The sequence below is a fragment of the Galleria mellonella genome, unplaced genomic scaffold, assembly GCF_026898425.1.
Source record: "Galleria mellonella isolate WM207_F2 unplaced genomic scaffold, CSIRO_AGI_GalMel_v1 utg139, whole genome shotgun sequence".
In the NCBI taxonomy this organism is placed as follows: Eukaryota; Metazoa; Arthropoda; class Insecta; order Lepidoptera; family Pyralidae; genus Galleria; species Galleria mellonella.
The window spans coordinates 9,286,175-9,304,247 of NW_026441995.1; the positions used below are offsets into that span (position 1 = coordinate 9,286,175).

General features: G+C 31.1%; 1 protein-coding gene across 3 annotated transcripts in view; it reads right to left on the minus strand.

Moving 5' to 3' along the window:
* Positions 1-8,438: 8,438 nt before the first annotated feature.
* The window catches only part of LOC113511946 (uncharacterized), a 191,638-nt gene continuing 182,003 nt past the window's right edge, over positions 8,439-18,073 (minus strand). For all 3 annotated transcript variants that reach the window (XM_031909321.2, XM_026895678.3, XM_052903464.1), the window contains 13 exons: positions 17,958-18,050; positions 17,316-17,377; positions 16,606-16,677; positions 15,972-16,109; positions 15,151-15,216; positions 14,393-14,584; positions 13,226-13,445; positions 12,560-12,815; positions 12,049-12,211; positions 11,485-11,700; positions 10,930-11,099; positions 9,004-10,811; positions 8,439-8,639 (listed from right to left, as the gene is read on the minus strand). In XM_031909321.2, coding sequence (XP_031765181.2) covers positions 9,005-10,811; positions 10,930-11,099; positions 11,485-11,700; positions 12,049-12,211; positions 12,560-12,815; positions 13,226-13,445; positions 14,393-14,584; positions 15,151-15,216; positions 15,972-16,109; positions 16,606-16,677; positions 17,316-17,377; positions 17,958-18,050 — 3,455 coding nt within the window. In that variant the 3' untranslated portion in view covers positions 8,439-8,639; position 9,004. The remainder of the gene's footprint in view (positions 8,640-9,003; positions 10,812-10,929; positions 11,100-11,484; positions 11,701-12,048; positions 12,212-12,559; positions 12,816-13,225; positions 13,446-14,392; positions 14,585-15,150; positions 15,217-15,971; positions 16,110-16,605; positions 16,678-17,315; positions 17,378-17,957; positions 18,051-18,073) is intronic.

The window sequence follows — 18,073 nt, forward strand, 5'->3', positions numbered from 1 at the left end:
TATTTTAGTATTCGCATTTATATCGCGGCGTATTATTACCAACTGATCTAAGTCTCTTGAATTTCGTCAAGAACAATTTAGATATTACACCAATTCACCTTCCAAACTTAATGCAAAATGTCTCCAAATGCCTCAAGTCAAACGTTCTTCGATCTTGTTAGATAAAATTAAAGGTTGCTTCGTCATCTTAACCTAGCAATATTCTATAGAAGTTTGAACAGACTTTGAAGCTTGACTACACATAATACTGTCTATAGATTACAAATAATGACAGTTAATAATGGATATTTTATTTTTAAAACAATCTTTGTAATAAAAAAGACAAAATAATAGGTAGATAATATAATGGAATTCTTACATCTTATATATCGATAGACAGCTTACTATCTAAGGAAATGACAATATCAATTTTCGTAGTTGACTTCACAATAATATTGGCTCTATCATGTTTTGCATAATAGTAGTTTGGTGTACTTATATATTTTGCTGGTGACCACTGAATTATGAATACAAGACTGTATTAGGGCTCTCATTATGGCTCTTTGTCATTTTAAATAGGATTATGGACTTGATTATGAATAATATTTAAAATATATTTTAAAATTAGATGTTATAAGCAAATTTACAAAAAAGAAGGTTACCAATTTCTCTGTTTTTCTTTTTTTATGAGTGACATTTATGTCGTCGTGGTAATTTTTGATTCCTTACTAAAACTAAACAATTTAAATGGCAAAGACAACATTCAAATATCTTCTAGATGAGAATATATACGAGTTTTGCACCTCAGTCGCACTGCAGCCCTAGCATCTATTTGAAACGATTCTAAAATTTGGCTTTACAGAAGCCCATATTTGGCACAGGCACAAGTGGGACAATAACAAATGGTAGGACCATAAAGCGGCATTGTCAATTCCAAATCTAGCTTTTTCTCGAGTCTAGACGCATTAAAAGACCATTGTGTTGCATTTTTATATTAATGCTTCCAGTTCAGCTAGAATATGCCTGTGCCGAAGCATAATTCGAGTAACTTTATTGAGCTCATGAATTTTTGATATTACGACTTTTTACATAATATTTTTGAGAAGATTTCAAAAAGAGAGGGTTGACAAGTTCAGTTCTGTATATGTGTGTAGTTATGTAAAACAATAATATTTAATTATGAACAAATTTTCATCACATTTATCATAATCGAATTGATTTTTTCTCATCTAGATGTCGTATTAATTTCATTAATGCCAGTCCTTCTTTTAAATTGCAATTTATTTTTTATATTGTAGCCCAGAATAAATATAATTAGTAAATTTATTATTTTATATAATTTCAGTTTGTTTATCAGAACATAAAAAGAAAACGTCAGTATCGTATAAAGTGAGAATTTAAATATCAAACAACTTTCCACTTTACCCTTTACTACGTCCTTCGTCTAATCTCTAGTGCATTCATATTTTTTACAAAGTTAGGGACTGTTGAAAGTTTTTGGAGGAAAAAATCTCATTTGATGTAAATCTTGGTAACTTTGTAAATTATGATACAATTTGTTTTAACTATTTTTTAAAAGGCAGATGTTCTGAAGATGATTGAAATTTTTGTGTATTATAATGTAATTCTAACTTCATCATTTATAACTTATTTATACCTCAAAATTTTTATTGGGATAAAAATAACTCTTAAAATTTTTGTGTTCATAAAATTGTAAGTTTTAAGTAGTTAGTCGATGAATTAATTAAAATATATGTATTTCGTTACTTTTTAATAACGTTTATGTACAAGATATAATAAAAGACATTGCCAAGTATACTTATGTTGGTAACACATCAGTAAACAAACACTTGTCAGCTCGAAATTTATTATTATAAATTATTTATTAAGCTAAAAAACATTTTTAACGTCTCGTTTTACTTTAATTTCCATACATACTTTTACTTCCAAATTGTACGTTCAATTTAACCACATAGACTGATCAGAAATAATTCTATTAAACATACCAAATTTAACCCCGTACAACCTAACATTGATCTCGTACAAGAGGCCGGCTGTAAAATAAATTAGAACAATATGGCGATTATAATGTGTTCATTCAACATAAATTAGGGCAGCGAAACTAAAATGCAGAGCTCCATGTGGGTTGGCATGCAATGAAACAGGCTCGTGGCGCTGCCAAATTGCCCTGTTCGCTTATCATCTGGGTTACATAACAGATAGATACCTACATATATATCGTTTCCATTTACCCACTGATCCCAGGATCAAGATAATTATAATAAAGATTCAGTTGGATCCTTTATTCCGATAAACAAAAAATACGTGAAAATAATATATTGAAATATTTAATATAACGAGTTTGTTGATAAAAGAACTTTGATGATTATTCTTCTTGTAGGTAAAAATGGCCAGTATTTATATTTACGTTCTTATGTAGGGAAATCTATAGACAATATGGACGCCAAAAGTTTTATGTAGAACCACTAAAATAAAAATAAAACTACATAAAAATTTCGTTTAGATTTTGAAAATTGTTATTAATGACGGAATAGAATGACTTTTTTATTTTCTACTTTTTAGGAGTCCTTGATAAAAAAATATTTATATACAATTCAATGTAACGATAATAAATTATGCCGTTGTAGTACTATACTACAATATTAGGTTAATGTCAATATATAAATAATAATAACACGATGCGAAAAGATCATTGATCATCAGATGTTCTTTGATTGTCCTATTGATTATTTAATTTAGAATTTTATATAGGTACTGAGTATTGCTAGTCGAGTGACAAAAGTCAGGTAATTTTTTTCTTCGATTTCAAAATATCCACTCAGTGTATGATCGTTGATGCACGTTTAGGTAACTTTTTTTACCATGCTGTAAATATAAAATATGCCAATAAAAGAGGCTCTTTTACTTACCAAAATTAGTGGAATGTAGGAAAAGATACTATTTACTACGAGTATGGAGGCATAATGCCTTAACTTCAGGAATGGAAGCGCGTGAGTGGCATTTCAGTGTAATCTGTGATGTTCATGGTACTGTTCATGTCTATACCGCATTATCGCATATTCATATTGTATTGGTAAAGTCGTTGTTTTAAATTCTAGATATCGATGCAATCACAATGTTTATACTGCATGTAGCAAAAATGCATTTCAAATGATGGCGCATTTTTTTTTTATAAAATTGTGGTGTTTTCCAGGCCAAAGCGCTTAAGGGAACCGATGACTTGGAAAGCATTGGTCTGCTCGCTCGATTTGCGCTGCAAATTGATTTTTATGTCGTCGGGGGCGTCTCGTGGCTGTTTGTTTGTCATCGCTGCGGAGTTGCGTGACTGAGCAAAGCTTTTGTATTAGAACTACCTAACCATATGATTTACTACTTATCATTATTACATTATGTAATAAAATATTGGAAGTAATCATAGCATGTTTAATATTATGCAATTAGATTTATATAGTACATAAGTACAATTGTTTTCAATAAAACTTAATAATAATTTAACACACGAATAATTGAGTGGACTAAAAGATAATTTGCTGATGTCCAATATTAATCTTTTTTTTTTTATGGAAGTTAGAATAGCAAACAAGCTGTCGGCCTATCTGATGGAAAGTATTAACCGTCGCCTGAAGACATTACGCTTGTTTCACCCATAATACCCCCATGCGTTGCTCTTCCTGAGGACTGCTTCTGTATCTTGTAAATTCACTGCCATATCCCACCTTTCAAACCAAAACACAGCCATGCAAACATAATTGCTTTACGGTAGAAACACAAATGGGACAAGCAAACGACTTTTGTACAAAGTCTCCCTCTGCTAAAATTCAAATTAATAATCAATTAGGTAATTGATTAATATTTCCATTTCTTACTAATTTCATTTAGAGTTTTCCTTTTACAATTCCAACAAAACTAGGTCACCTTTTTATGAAGTTCTATGGAAACAATAATATATATAAACAAAATTTAATACTTTTTCATTTTTAAGGTTCTGTACTAGTAAGGTAAAGAGTCCTATCTTATTACTTTTCCGTCCGCCCATCCGTCCATCAGTCATAGCGTTCTATGTTAGTAACTACTAATGCTATTAATTAAAATTTGTATTAGTTTTACATATCATTAGCTCGCAAATATATCAGTGGAAATAATTAATAAAAAGTTTTTGTTTTCTTTATGTCCTGTTCTGTGTGTTCGTTTTGGACCCCCTAGGGCTTTAAAACGGACGCACAAAATTATAAAATAAACGTACTAGTCCAAGTGGTGTATTACATGAAATGGGTTCATTTATATAATTTGAAACGAATTTTTATTTATTTTTATGATGCATAGTTAGTCACTTATGAATAAAAATATGAAAAAAAAACCATTCCCTCTAAAGTTTCTGAAGCGAATCTGAATTAATTACAATTTGTGTAGGTGTATATAAATATTAAAGGAAACATAAAAAGATGTTTCTAATTAGTACTATATTTGGAAATTATCAAAAAATCTCCAAACTTAGTTATGCAGTCCAATTCTTAATCATAATTATTACTCAAAATAAAAAATTACAATTTATAGTATCAATAATAATAACTATTACGTCTATTTCGTAAAGGAAATGTAATAAAGGTCATTTTATCTCATATTTATATATTTATGTACGGAACTTTTAGAGTGTGAGTTTGACTTGCTTCTGACCAGTTTTATAGTTAAATAAAGTCACTCTTAGAAATACCTAACAGTAATAAATTCATTTATTAAGAATAATTTATTTTCGTATTCAAACTTTAAATATAAGGTTTCAATACGAAAATAAATTAATATAACGTTCCAAAATAGATATAATTCTACTTAATTAATTAATGAAATATATTATTTATGCATCATCTATATAAGTATGTATCTATATAATATAATTTTACCTTTTGCTATTAAATTGGTTACACAGGTTACACTCTGGGTTTGTTGCACGCGTCCGTGTAGCCTTGCTTCAGGTTGCAGCTGAAAATCAGTGCTTTGCTTTTAAGCAAAAGTATCACTGAGCTGTAGCCTTTTTGGGTCACTGCGACACACATGGTGAAAACATATCTCCAATATTAATTTTATGTTTTATATGTTGTTTTATATTTGAAAAATGTAAATAATGAAATTGTATCATTTTATTCATTAATTTAAGTGTGTTAAATGGCTCAAATAAAGTGTTTATCTATCTATCTATCTACTTAAGACATACCTTTTGGCATCCATTATATTTAACAAAAGCCCTGCGTTACATATATTGAGAGAAGTTACAGGTATAATTAAATTTCACCCTGCAGAAGTGGCGTGGTTATACGTACTTCGCATACTTAGGTAGTTAACTTGACAAAGGTATTTCGACGTCTAGGCTGGGTTGCAAGGTTCCTTTTGATAGGGCAAAGCTCACTTCCTGGAGGGTCGGTACATAATCGCAGCTCTTTTTTAGCTTCCACCTGCCTACTCACAAAGAAAATCTAAGCTAAGGCTTTTTGCTCTATCAAATACGCGAGGCGTTTGTATGTGAGCAGTATTTAATGTTTACTCAGAGCTGCATACTTTTATTTCGAATGACTTAAATGGTTTTTAAATAATTTAACGATAGTTCTTTATGTGTAAATGAATAAAAAGAGCATCTTTTTGTTTTTAATATATGAATGAACGGTGGGATTTAAATAGAGGTATTTCTGTACTTTCTGCTTTTTTTTAATTACAGTTTTTATTTCTGAACTTAACCTATTGTTAAAGGAGAGGGGAAGGAATTGTTAGTAATGCGAACTGCCAGTCCCATTGCTAGTAATATACCCTGTCAGGTCGACCTTCTCGTGGCCCCCTTTGGAAACCATCGTGCTTAATTCCAGATGTATTCATCACGATGGGCTAACAGACCTGGCTTTTCATCCTAACCTATCATCTCTCACTGGTGCCCCGCCAGCATATAGGCTTAGCGCAGTTGGGGTTACCATTTCATTATTATCCATTGATAAAAAACCTATTGTCAGATTAAGTTGTGGTTTTCGCATACATCTTATTGTCAATTCAGGTTTATGGCTTAGGTTTATGGAAATATTATCATTGCTAATCACTAAAAGTACTAACCTAGCAAAATCTATTAGGAGATATCTGCTAGTATAGTCTTTGAATATGCTCTTAAGTTCTCTTTTATAATGTTGTTGTTTATCAGTTATGTTAGAAAAAGAATTGATTAGCCGAAGTCACAAAAACTATGGTTTGCTGGATATTTCATAGCGTCGTTATGTGGTTTAATAGCATCCCCATAAGATGAATCTAATGAAACCTATTCAAAAAAAGTCACTGTCAAAGGTTTAAATACATAGGTACCTTTTCTAATGTGCCAGACAAACTTCAGTCGCTTATTAAACTAGATCTTAAACTAGAATACCCTGTGTTATAAGGAACTGCGCAACGAACAACTGGAAGTACAACTCAGAAAATACACACTCGAGTCTATAAATTGGAGAATCGAAGCTGGGACCTCATTTACACAAAACAAGGTACCCGCTACCACAGAGCTTTTCACTTTACATACTTTCAGGCATCTAAATATCATTACCCTTTCTTGGGCAGTCAGGTAAAAACAACTCTGTATTTTCTGTTGTCGTGAGACTTCCGAAAATCCTTCCGTAGGGATATAATTCCAAGTTTCTAGACCTAGTAGATACTTTATTATGCGTTGATAAATTAATCTTTGTATTATTTATAACACTTCCACTCTTGTTGAAATTTCCAAAAATCTTTCCTTAATTGATCTTAAAAATCAAGGAAACTAAACTCCTAGTTCTTGAATGTAGTTTGAGCATTACATATTATACGTTTATATTATAAATTGAATTAAGCAACTCTATAGCGGCTATAAACTTAGAATATACTTTAATATTTTAAATTTACAACTTCTTTTAGTACTTAAATACATTGTTACTGTATTATGTGATACAATTTGTACATAAGAACTGTTACAATATGATCTATTACGTAAATATAGGTATGAGTAGTATTTCTATCGGGCTGTTCGATTCGAATATAGATGTAATTCTTTTGTTTTATATCAATAATGAAAAAATATATATAATGTTAAAAATATTACAAATTAAGAATAAAAAACTTTCGTGGAAAAAGAATCGGCATTTATATAACAAAATTGCCAAATAAAATTTTTCCATCCAAACACCTACTGAAATAAATTAATTTTCTATTTTCCACCCAAATACCTACGGAATTAAGTTAATTTTCTTCTTAAACTATCCACTTATTTGGATAAAATTCAAAATGAGATATTTCTGTCAGCCTATTTTTGTAATTAAGTGGTAGTCGAAGCGTATATGACATGAATATCATAGAATATACTGTGACATCTATACTAGTCCTCACGTGTTGCCATTCTTGTAAATTAAGTTGTTTTAAGAGTAAGATTTGTAAGTGTAACAGCGGCATGACAGAAACACATAGGTACCTCTGTCAGGCAGATGACGTACAAAAATTTCCACTGTAGTGAACCAACTGTATCACTGTCTTCTACTAAAGCATTTGAGAATCGATTTCACAATCTAAATTTAAATCTAAATTCCTCGTAATTGCACAATAAGTACAAGAATTCATAATCATGTTTGATTAAATTCCTAATCTCAACTTTGATTTCTGCGATTTTCATTTTCCCGTCCTTTACACATCTGACAAGTAAACGTCACCTTATAATCGAAAGGCGGCGTGGGCCATTCCCTCAGGATCGTACGACATATCGCTGAGAATATTTTTTCGAGACGGTGACGGCCTGTCGGTTCCGGCCGGAGGGAAATGCAATAAATCATTGCCCATTGTCGCGCAGGGCCAATTGACGTTGATTTTTCTCCTGTATACATATGTCACACGCTATCCGGCCTTATTTAATTTCGAAAATCGTGTTTTGTTTCATTTCATAGTCGGCATATAACATACACTGTATTTAAAATTAGAATGATAGGAGACGACTACATATATGGCGTTGATAACGCACATTACTTGTTTGCAAGGTTTGACAATTTTTAAGCGTTTTTCAATAGAAGACAGGTCATATTTAGTCATTAATTTTTTATAGCTATGTAACATAGTTTCAGCGCTAATTCTAAACTGATTTTGAGAATTCTTTTTGTAGTTGGTAATATAGTTTACTTCCGAGTTTGTCGTATATACATTTTGTAACGATTTAGCTGCTATTTTTTAACGATTCGAGAAAGCGTTTTTTTTTCTGAAAAATCAAGTAATAAATATATGTAACCTAATATTTATATAAAAAACCTCATCGGTTATCAAAATGTACCTCGTTATTAATTATTCATTGGTTATGGAAGTTACTGATAGCAACAGAAAACTCAATAAAATTAGTTTACAATACTTTTTTTTAATATCACAGGGATACATTAATTAAAAGAAAATTAAAATTAAACAAACTGTCAGATTATGTAAAAATTGTGATATATTCTTTGTTAAACTATGAATATTTAACTGTACAAAATACATGGTGTTTCTAATTTACATTTAATATTAAGTAACAAAATAATAATAATATTAATATAAAACATTATTCGATGGCAGGCGATGAGCGATCATTTGTTAGCGCCTTCCTTAGCTTTACCGTAGCGAATTGTTGTGCTCTGTATATAAAATATAATATAAAATTAACAACTGCACATAAAAAAAATAGTATATAAAATCTGAATTACTCTAATTAATATTATAAGTGTGAAATTCAGTAAAAATGTTTAGATGGCAACATGACTGCAATCATTTCTATAAACTTTCTTAATGATATTGAATAGTATTAATATTAAAAATTAAGGTATTGTAATATTAAAAAATAAGAAGTTATGAAATAGCTTAATAAGTTTATTTAATTATGCATTAATAAACTAACCTCTGGATAATAATTACGTAATAATTGTTAAGCATAACTTATTACAAGTAACTAAAATAAACATATAACAAAAAAAATACAAAGTGTATACAAACACAAAGTACCTTATTTGTAAACGGCAGTTTCGCGACCCCATAAATCATACCAAGGCCCAAACGTATGTCCTTCTTCTGGCAACTCATTTCCCTCTGCAGTTCTCTTAAGAAGTTTAGTACGAGGCAGCAATTGTGGCCTTTGTTGTTTCAATGCTTCATTAAATTTCTGATCATCCGATTCACTGTACGGACCCTCACTACGTCGATCTACAAAACGTCTCGCCTCAAGTCTAGCTTCTTCTTGTCTTATTTTAGACTTTTCAGCTTTCTTAGAATCAGTCTCATAATCATATCGTGACACATGTCTTTCTTGATCACTAAAATATGATATATTCGACTCGTAAAATCTCTCATCTCTTCGTCCATTATATGGTAATGAACTGTCATCATAACTCCTACTTACTCTACTTCTACTTCGTGGATCTCCTCTATTTTTTGAATTTGGGAAATCATTTCTCAAATGTCGCCTATCCAGTGAATAATCGATTCTTGGCTCTCTATTATCATATGGTTTAGCATCTTTTTTTTGAGTTCTAACTTCAGCCTGTGGATACTCTTTTTTATGGTTCTTTCCGTTTTCAAAAATATTCTGTTGACGACTTTTCTCCTCTTTGCTTGAGCGTTTTTTATATTTCAGTGTGCCTTCATCATGCCCATTATAATGTTCATCATTACGTATATCATTATTATTTCGTTCTGTTGGTATACCATAACGATCTGTATGCTGTTCATTATCTTTGTACTTTAAGGTTTCAGACGACGCAGAGAATGTTTTTATCTCTTTAGAATTATCTTTAAAAGTCTTGAATTCCATAGTTTTAGGAGGAGTACGTTCATGGGAGTGTTTTTTTACTTTTTCTGGCATAGTTGCCCGGATATGTGGCTTTATTGGTGTTATTTCTATTTCTTCAAATTCTGGCATATAGGCGTTTTCTTTACGTTTCTTCACTTCTTCTTCCATTAATTGTGCTTGGCGACGTCGATCGAGTTCTTGTTGCTTACGTGATGTCATGTGATCATCAACTATTATACAGTCATAGGGATCAGTACTTGAAACAACGGAATTAACTTCAGAGCTACTGTCGTTATCATACCTTTGTAATATTTCTCTACGCTTAACAGTTTTCATAACAAAACCTTCGCCATTTTCATCATTGTAAAAACTATTTTCAAAATTAGTTTTTATAGTACTAGTGTTGGTTAAATCAGAATGCCTGGATTCAATTCGTGGAATAAAATCTTCATGTTTTTCCTCAGCTATAGCTTTTTCCGATGTACTTTTCTTTGACATTGTTTGGTTCTGTTGAAAGTTTTCACTGCCTTTTTTCGCCTTTTCTATATGCTCTTCAGTTTGTATGGAACCTAAACTTTTAGCTTGTCGAATGCCATTAGTAGCAACCTTAATTTCCTTTCTGTCAATTGTTTCCTTAGGTCGTTGATGTGCATTTTCGGATACAGAGGTTTTTTCAGGACTGGCTTGTTTTCTTATGTCAGGTATATCTGGTGCAGGTCTCAATTCTTTTTTCATTTTATCATATAATCTCTTTTTAAACTCGGGAACTGTGTCTACAATATCACGATGTTGCCACAAAGACATACCTTCCATAATCTCCTCCGATGTTGTTCTACCAAACTTCCAGAATGATTTTGTCCTTTTAACTCTTTGAGAATCTTTGTCCATATCCAACATGTTACGTAACATTAATTGTTGGTCATCTGTCAAGTAACCATTTGCATTGGGAGGTTTGGGACCGCGTCTCAGGCTTTGAGTTTTGAGCAAATAAGCTTTGTGATCATTGGCTGACTGAGCAGGTTTACTATAAAAATAAAATAAAAAATAAACAAAACTAGCTACTACCTAGCAAATTAAATTAAAAACAAAAACATTAAACAAGACTACTAAATATTGTAATATATCAAGCATTATAAAGATACCTGATAGGGACTCGCAGTCGTTGAGCTTCTTCATCACTGTAATCAATATCAGGCTGTGGTGGGGGCTCATTGGAAAAACCAGAATCGTTTGAGCTATGCAGAGATACGTTACCCACGGCGCCAACAGCAGATACAACTGTTTTAGCAGGGCCTGCTTTATTCTGCGTTACCTAAAACAAAAATCTACAATTTACAATGTGATCTGAACTATAAGAGGAAAGAAAAATATAAAAGTTTACATACAATATTCTAAATATTAGTTAGATTGTTGTTATTCATATATCTTACTTCATGTTCAAGTGAAAAATGAATAGTATATAATAAGTAATTATATAAAAATGTAATATCAGAGATCGTTAATACTCGTAGTACTACCGCAATACCTTGAAATGTAATTACGCTGCGTAAAATGTACGACATTTTATTATAGCTTAGTATTGAACGGCTTATTATTTTGTAGACGTGACAATACAATTTACTTCTAATAAACAGTTGTATAAATAAGTCCTTTCTCTTTGTATAATTTCAATAATTTTCTTAAAGACAATTAATTACCTGAGAACGCATTGGCAGTGTTTGGGGTCCAAAACTCCTGGTTTCAATAACAGCATGAGTGGTAAAACTGGCAGAAGATGTAGAATTTTTAATAGCGCTTGGTGCTGATGCTGGCGTAGATGCATGAAAAGTAGCACTAGCTGAGGAACTCAAAGCACTCGGAGACGGGGCTGGAAGAGTTGGAGGTAGGCCTGGGGAGCTATTTCCAAGGCGACCCTGATAATGAGAAATATTATTCAGTTTGAATTTAAAATTAATTTTCTTGGAATGTATAATCAAAAGAGTTTCTTTATAATCCCATCACAAAAAAAAGGATTGATATTCTTTTATAACCGAATAGGTGAGAGTCGAATAAAAAAAAAAACAGCATATGTTTTATCTAATTCGGCTGAGCGAATTGTAGGATATAGCTTAAGCTCAACGATATACAATGTCATAATATAAGTTTTGCAAATTATTAACTATTTAAGTCATATTTATAAAATAAAACCTCAACGCGTTGTGTATTTTAGGAATTTACAACTCAGATGAAGTATTTGATATTGCTACTAATGTATAAGGTACCTTATTAACATGATGAGCAGTGACTGTATCTCCGAACATACGAGCTGGTGGATGGCCGTGTACAGATGGAGTGCTAGGCGTTGTTTGAGCATGAGCAACTGGCGCTGGTGGTGGTGCCTCATTTGGTGTTTGTGCACATCCCCAACGAGCTGGTGAACTACCGCTGCAATATTATAAAATACGTTTTTAATAAAAATCATCTGCAGTGGTAGTTTAGTACCTGATATCATCATATTAAATTGCTTATTCTGAAACTTCACTTTTATTTTTATACAATTGTTAAAATTTGTTACAAATAATTATCACACAAAATTTTGCATATTGATATTATTTACCAACTTCTAAAAAAGCATAGTTACCTACATGGTATTAAATAACAAATGAACCGATGGTAGTTATGAATATTCTATTACAAGTTTAAATAAAACAGCTTGTTCCGATTTCATACATAAAAGGAAAAATGAATTTATTATCAATTTATATGAATTGAAATTACCGAAACGATACTCACGTCGGTTCATCATTGGCTATTGGTTCCGTGTACGCCAGCGGAAACCATCCTGCTTGATGTGTACGCAAGTTTTCTCCATACTGCCAACCCTTTGTTCTCTCTCCGAGTAAAGCGAGTAAATCTCCTTGCTGGAAACCTAGCTGATTGTCTCCAGCTGCTGCATAAGCATATAATGCTCGAGCCAAAGGCGGATCTCGTGATGTGCATGTTGGTGGTGCGAGCGATGATGGCCGTATCGCTGTACGAGAATCCGTTTCTGCAAGAAATTAAGGTAGATTTTTCGAAATAAGTTACTCATTATACTTATTTGATATACGGTACATTTTTAAGTCATAGCCAAAAGTGAATAAAATATCTAGGTATCAAGAAATACAAGATCTATCTAATTATCCTATCTTCACAACACGATCTAATTATCTTTAAAATATTTTAAAATTTAATTAATTATATGTTTACGTCAGATCCTCTATTGTGTAAGAGAATTGGAATAGCAAAGCCTTACAAACTTCTCGTTTCAAAATTTTACAAGCTATGATTAATTAAAGCAAAACCCGGAAAATAACATAGTTAAAGTAATTACATTACGTAATATAAAATTCTTGCTTCTAGTTATTTTTGTTATTTTTTTCTTATATTAAATTACTTTCAAATATATAAATAAATTACCTTGATCAGCATTATGTGAACTGGCTTGTAAATTGAAATCCGATTTGGCCCTAGAAAGTCCTTGAGTAGGCGATCCCAAATCACCGATTGATCGAATGTCGAGACATGAAGCATCCACGGAACGTGTTTTCCGTAACGCTGAACCAACTGATGCTCGGTCGTCATCATCACCAGTCCGGGGACTTGCATATACTTCTTCATCAGCCCAGAACGAAACTTGCTGTTAAAAAAGTTATAATTGAATTTATAATAGGATATTAAAACGATCTGTAATAATCAATTAGTTGATTACCTTGTTGGATAACTGGAAATAGAAAATTGATCTCTATGGTATCGTAACTGTCCTACATAATTCGCCTCATCTTTAATCAATTTGTTAGCATAGAGTATGTTATATAATTAACTTTAATAAAATTTTAAATTGATGTATTTTAATCATCTAAAATGATAACGCTCCTCATTACCCTCATGGGCACCATAAGCGTGACCATGTATTCTGTGATGACGATTATCATGGGTCGTCAGCTTGTTTGTCGTATCAAGTTACACAAAAAGGGTACAGTAAAAGTTACAAGTGAATAAGGACTTTAATATCATGTGGTATATAGGTGCTATTTCCGATTTTTTATGTTTTCCGAGAAATGTCAGATTTAAATGTGTCTTGTACGATATGAGAAGCCATAAAGATAATTTTACGTAACTGAATACAGTCGTAATATAAGGGGTGAGATGTCTACCAGAAAATGGGAACGTTCGATTCTGATTTACAAATGATATATTTTACTCAAATAATATTTGACAATAATAAAGACTAGCCGTTTCTCATAGCTACGCCTACTAATCACCTGTTATATTCGTTGGTATCGTCTGATAACGGAGTAAAAATATAACGTATCGTCAATACTTTTCTTTCTTAATATTCTAAAAGGTAACTAATGGAACCATGTATAATACACCAGAATAAAAGTTGAAGTAAAACGTACTTACTACTACTAACACCTAGTATTCGTGTGAGAGTCAAGAGTTCAATAAATAATATAAAAAGTAATAATTTAACCTGCTTCTTCGTTGTCATTCTAGTTTACATAAAAGTACATCTCTATGTATATATGAGAAAACGCTTAGAAGATAAAATGTATGCAATTTTCTTATTATAATGATAAATACCCTCATCCTGCTGACGAACATGGCTTCCACATTAGGAGGTAAGTATTCTCTCGTCCTGGAGACTTCAAGCCACTCGTCCAGACCAGCATTGTAAGATGCTGCGCCAGCAGCGTGGTATGCGAGCCAGTGTTTAGCAAGGGAACACTGTCTTTCTAATACGAAACCATAACGACGGCGCTCTTGAGTCATGGCCTGCAAACAATTATTTATATTTCAGGATGTTAAAAATAAAATACATATACTCATAACTATAATATCCAATTATGCAATCAAATATATTTTGTTTTGTTACCATTATGATGAATATAACATTTAAAATGCAATGATATAGTACCAATAAATGATATCACAAACATTTTAATTTGGTTTGTATTCTGTGACTTCTATACCGAAAAGGTCGCTAGAACTTTATCTATTCGATTCAATTATCTATTTATTATATCTATATATTATATATATCTATTTATTCGATTCGATTTATCTCGACCAAATTTGATCTAACAAGCTTTACGAGCTATAAGTCAGTAACATATACAGTACATTTAAAACCAAAAATGTTCTAGGACAGTACACCAGAACATTTTGGTGCCTGTTTTTTTTTTAAAGAAAATGTTTAACCTACTCCTTAATTACAAATATCTATTATCTACAAAAGTACGCGTTCATTTAAAATACGTGTATAGCATGCCAAATTTTTAAACAGTTTTGGCTGTTTAAAAATCTTGTCATGCTATGATATATGTAGTTTAGATACTTACATTTTTCAAGCTTTGTTCACAAAATGCGTCCAGTTTAGTTTTTTCCTCTTCCAATATTTGCATATTCTGTAATAGAAATTGTGACAAACATACAAATTCATGATCATAAAGATATTATCAAAGGTCGTTTCGATTTCGCGGAAAATATCATTTATGTATGTGAATAAATATTGGGTAAGATAAATTGAAAATATTGTTTCTTATTGAATTCATAAAGAATGTATGTTATAAATAAAAAAGTAAGTAGGAATGGTATCTAATCACAAACGGCATATATTATAATATGTAATATGAGTTCAAATATAAAATGTTATATGAACATTCCATAGAATATACAATAATAAGAGTTCGTTCAAATATAAAAAAAAAAAACTTGCTATGCTCGCAACGTTGTTCGCGTGTACTATTTATGTTATTGTAAAAGCTCGTACATTAGTAAATTTCAGTTTAAGTTGGTAAATCCTAAGTAAATCTTAGGATTTACCAATGTGAGTTGGTAAATGTGAGGATTTTATTAAAACAAGATCACTTTTGTATCTTTCACCAAACCAAACCTAGCCTAACCTACTTTACTAATGTTTTTTCTCTTTTCTTTACAGTGTTAGACATAATTTTAGACAAATATAATGTGTGATGATCGTGCTCATGGTCAGAAACCGATACTGTACAAATATACAAAGATAAACTATAATTTTCGGTTCAATATTCCATACAGTATACCTACCCTACCTGTTTGTACAATATAATGTTTTGGTTTTGTAACAACTTTATTATAATAATATTAAAAAAATATGTGTACTCTTACTAAAGTCTGTAAGTACCTTCATCTCTTTGTCCATAGCTGATCCAACTTTGGTAACATTGGTTTTCTTCTTGCGTTGTTTCTTTATGGTAGCGGCAGCTTTGCTGTAACTCTCTGAACGTAGTTTGTGTTGCTGGAGGAATCGCTTTTGCTCAGACTAAAAGAAAAAATGTAAAATACATTTATATATATAGCATAAACTTAATTTTTAATAATTGAGTTTAAAATATAAGCAGTATCAATTTGTAGACTTAGTTAATATCTTGCTCTGGTAGTTCCGCTAAAGATTACGTAATGTAACTGATATACAAATAATATATATAATAAATAAATTATAGTTATAAAGAAAAAAAGAGCTCTTCTTCCTTTTCGTTATTTAGAACATCCCCTCTTTTTCTCTCATTCCTGTATGTACTTTAAACAACATGACATTGTATTTATCTCCCTCTTGCTGGACAATGCAAGTTGTATAAAAAATATATAAGGCAAGGGTCGTTCACTCGGGAAAAACTTTTTTAATAGAAATTCTTATCTTGCAAGATACTAAGCTTATTTGAACTGTGAACCCTATTTCGTCCTCCAAGTAAACAATTCCTGAAAATACGGAACTATATACATAGAAAATTATGAAAAGAGAATTCGTATTGACTGACCTGTACTACTTTTGTATCCTTTTCCAGATTAGTTTCCAAAGGGACCAACAAATCGACGTAGAACGCCTTCAGCTGTACAAAAAAAACAAATCGAGGATTACAATTTTGTTCATTTGGTCAAGTAAAAATAGTTTAACTCGAGGTTTATTCTATAACTAGTATTAATTGAAAATAGGAAATTAATTAAATATGAAAAATAAATGTGTAAACAAAGATCTTATTGTCTATTAACAACAATTTATAAACTAAGATTACATTAAATAGAATAATTAAATGTTTGTTATATTATTAATTACAAGTTCATTCTTGGGTTTTCGTCCGCAAAAATAGCTTTTATCACGAACTCATAGAAGATTCAAGAAATGCCTTTACATGATGCCCATAAAGAATTCTTGTGCAAAATTTAATAATATCTAAACCAAACGTTTCAATTGTTAGAAAGTTGATTTTGGAAAATAAATAGATATTATAATAGCAGGGCAAAAAAATCCAAAATCCGATTGATGGTAAACGGTTACGCCAATGAACGTTTGTAACACCAAGGGTATCGGGTACGTGTTGCTAACACCGAAAATACTGTAGTCTCTAGGGAAAATCTTCGCAGGAAACTCATTTCACAACTTGAACATTCTTCATGTCTTAATCTTCAAAGTAATTAATAAGTACCTACCTTATAATGAATTTAAGAAATCAATAATTTTACAACTTACAATATTCATTTGTTGATCTTGAATTTCTCGATAAACCTCCACCACTTTCATGAGAGCTGTTCCTGTAAGTAATAATTAAAGTTGATAAACGATGTTTTGATTATGGCTTATTGGTTTATTATTATGATTAATTAATCTTGTTTTAGTTCACGCACTCCATCGCGGTCATTTAGAGCCGGCAAAAAATTAAATGTAAATTAAAAACTATTATATAACCGTTATGTTGTAAACAGTAATGGTATTCATAATGAATTTACGCATTAATCAAACCTTGAACTTTATATATCTAGAATATAAACATATTTCCGTAATAATTATTTTGAGCATTTTTTTATATTATACATATATTAAAATGATAATTATTTTCAGACAACTACAATTAATAATTTGTTAGCAATAAACTTATTACAGTTACAAGGTATTATTAGTAAATAATTAGTAAAGTTTTTAGGTTATAAATTTTAATAGCGATCTCTTCTAATCATCAGACTCACATCACCTTAATACATATAATTCTGTGAACTTGTTAAGGATAAAGTCCATTCTATTCCCTATCTTTTTGAACACTCTTACGCTTATAATTAAAAAACATAAATTCTTTAGATAAAAACAAATGGGGTAAACAATAATAATTGTAGTTACCTATGTCTGCACATCCTCCCCAAGTACCCTGTTGAGCTTGTCTGCCGAGTTTACCAACGGCATCAACATATAACCGAGATGCTGCTGCAGCACCTATAACAAACAGAAAGAAAATA